General features: G+C 39.3%; 1 protein-coding gene across 4 annotated transcripts in view; it reads left to right on the top strand.

The window, feature by feature from the left end:
- LOC104766994 (probable ubiquitin-conjugating enzyme E2 23) overlaps window positions 573-2138 on the top strand; it is an 11343-nt gene continuing 9777 nt past the window's right edge. For 2 of the 4 annotated variants that reach the window (XM_019241431.1, XM_010490993.2), the window contains exons 1-2: window positions 573-740; window positions 986-1925. In XM_019241431.1, the coding sequence (XP_019096976.1) occupies window positions 1021-1925 (905 nt within the window). In that variant the 5' untranslated portion in view covers window positions 573-740; window positions 986-1020. The remainder of the gene's footprint in view (window positions 741-985; window positions 1926-2138) is intronic. The other 2 variants (XM_010490992.2, XM_019241430.1) reach the window with 2 other exon arrangements.

Here is a 2138-nt window from a genome sequence, read left to right as displayed (position 1 = left end):
GCTTCCGTCACTAAGGTTTAAAGAGTCGTATGTTCGAAGCCTAAGACAGAATTTTAAAGTAGAGCATCAATGAAGATCAAATTTGCTATGTTAATGCTTTTTTTCTTTACTAGCTTTTTGTATTTTTAGTTACTTTCTTGAAGACTCAAACTATTTTTAGATTTCATAAAAGAATGCTATAACTTTTTGTAAGTGTAGTTGTCGCATCGATGGAAACTGTAATCATTTGGCCTAGAAATCAAGATTCAAGAGCAAGTTAACTTATCTTTGTAACATTCGTAGTAGAACAGAACAGGTCTATCAAATCAATCAATGATTTGAAACTGATTATTAAATATTTTAACGAATATAATCATTCTCGAATACATATAACAAATATAACTCGCATACCTTACGCAATTTAAGATTTTCTAATAATCAGATACCCAAAAAAAAAAAAAAACCTGAAACCGGCGACTTGGTAAGCAGAATCCAACGGCTGAGATTAAATCCTTAAAATCATCGGTGAGTGCTGGTGAGATGTCATTAAAAAAAAAAGGGTACAATTAGACATGAAGATATAAAATGACGAATATACCCTTGACGCCGCTGAGCTTCCTCCTCCTCCTTCCTTGTTGTTCCTTTGCCTTCTTCAATCTTTCTCCTCGATTCTTCTTCTTCCGATAGAGACAAAACCGTAATCGATTGGTAAAAAAATCTTCCTCCTCCGGTCATTACTTCTTCTCGACGATTCGAATCCGGTACTAACTTTTAACTCATTGTTTCGAATCTGTTCATTAGCAGCAGCTCAATGTGATTATATTCCCGTCTCAGGAGAATCTCTGATTAATATTTTGATGTTCTATGTGAATTTTAACCGGAATGTTCTATGGTCGTTGTCTCCCGCTTTTGAGATTTTTCTTAATCATCTTGTGTTAGCTTGAATCAATTTAGAAGCTTTTAGATCCTAAACTCTCTCTCTTGTTTGATCCTTTTTGTTCTGTAGATATTGGGGTTTTGAATAAAGTTCGTCTTTTTTAGATGGAACATGAGCAAGATGACGACCCTGGTACATCAACGAATGGTGGGGGGGTTGACTCGGGACTTGATGATTTAATGGCAAGTGTCTCTATATGTGATTCAACTGTGAAGAACAACAGCAGCAGTCATATCGATAGGAGGTCTGTTGATGATTCAGTTAGTAACGAGCAACCTAATATTTATCGACAAGATATTGTTAGAAACAACAGGACGGGTAGTATTGGTGTTGTTAGCGAAGTAGCTGGTGATTCTGACTCTGAGAGTGATATTACTGATGTGGAAGACGACGACGACGATGATGATGATGACGGTAATGATGATGATGATGAAGAGGAAGGGAAGAAGGCTAGTGAAGAGAATGTTGGTCATGGAGATGGCAATGCTGCTGGATATCTTGGTGAGAAGAAAGCTGATGGGAATTATAAATGTGGTGCACTTGAGGGAGATCAGATTCGTGTGCTTTGGATGGATAACACTGAGCCTGTTCAAGATATTAATGATGTGACCGTTGTGGACCGTGGTTTCTTACATGGAGATTACGTTGCTTCAGCTTATGAGCCAACTGGCCAGGTGGGAATTGTAGTGGATGTTAACATATATGTAGATTTGTTGGCTCCTGATGGTTCTATCCACAAGGACATCTCAACCAAGAACTTGAAACGCGTCCGGGATTTTGCTGTTGGTGATTATGTGGTTCATGGCCCATGGCTTGGTAGAATTGATGACGTCTTGGACAATGTGACTGTCTTGTTTGATGATGGTTCCATGTGTAAAGTTCTACGTGTTGAACCCCTTCGGCTCAAACCTATTCCCAAGAATAATCTTGAAGAAGATGCAAATTTTCCTTATTACCCAGGCCAGCGGGTCAAAGCAAGCTCGTCTTCGATCTTTAAGAATTCCAGGTGGTTATCTGGACTGTGGAAGCCCAATCGGTTAGAAGGTACTGTGACCAAAGTTACTGCTGGATCTATTTTTGTCTACTGGATTGCCTCAGCTGGCTTTGGTCCAGATTCTTCTGTTTCCCCACCTGAGGAGCAGAACCCAAGTAATTTGACATTGTTGTCATGTTTCACCCATGCCAATTGGCAAGTAGGTGACTGGGGCCTTCTTCCATCGGT

Source organism: Camelina sativa, chromosome 19 (genome assembly GCF_000633955.1).
Source record: "Camelina sativa cultivar DH55 chromosome 19, Cs, whole genome shotgun sequence".
Classification (NCBI taxonomy): Eukaryota; Viridiplantae; Streptophyta; class Magnoliopsida; order Brassicales; family Brassicaceae; genus Camelina; species Camelina sativa.
The sequence above is the reverse complement of the archived record's forward strand: the minus strand, read 5'-3'. Positions and strand labels throughout refer to the sequence as shown.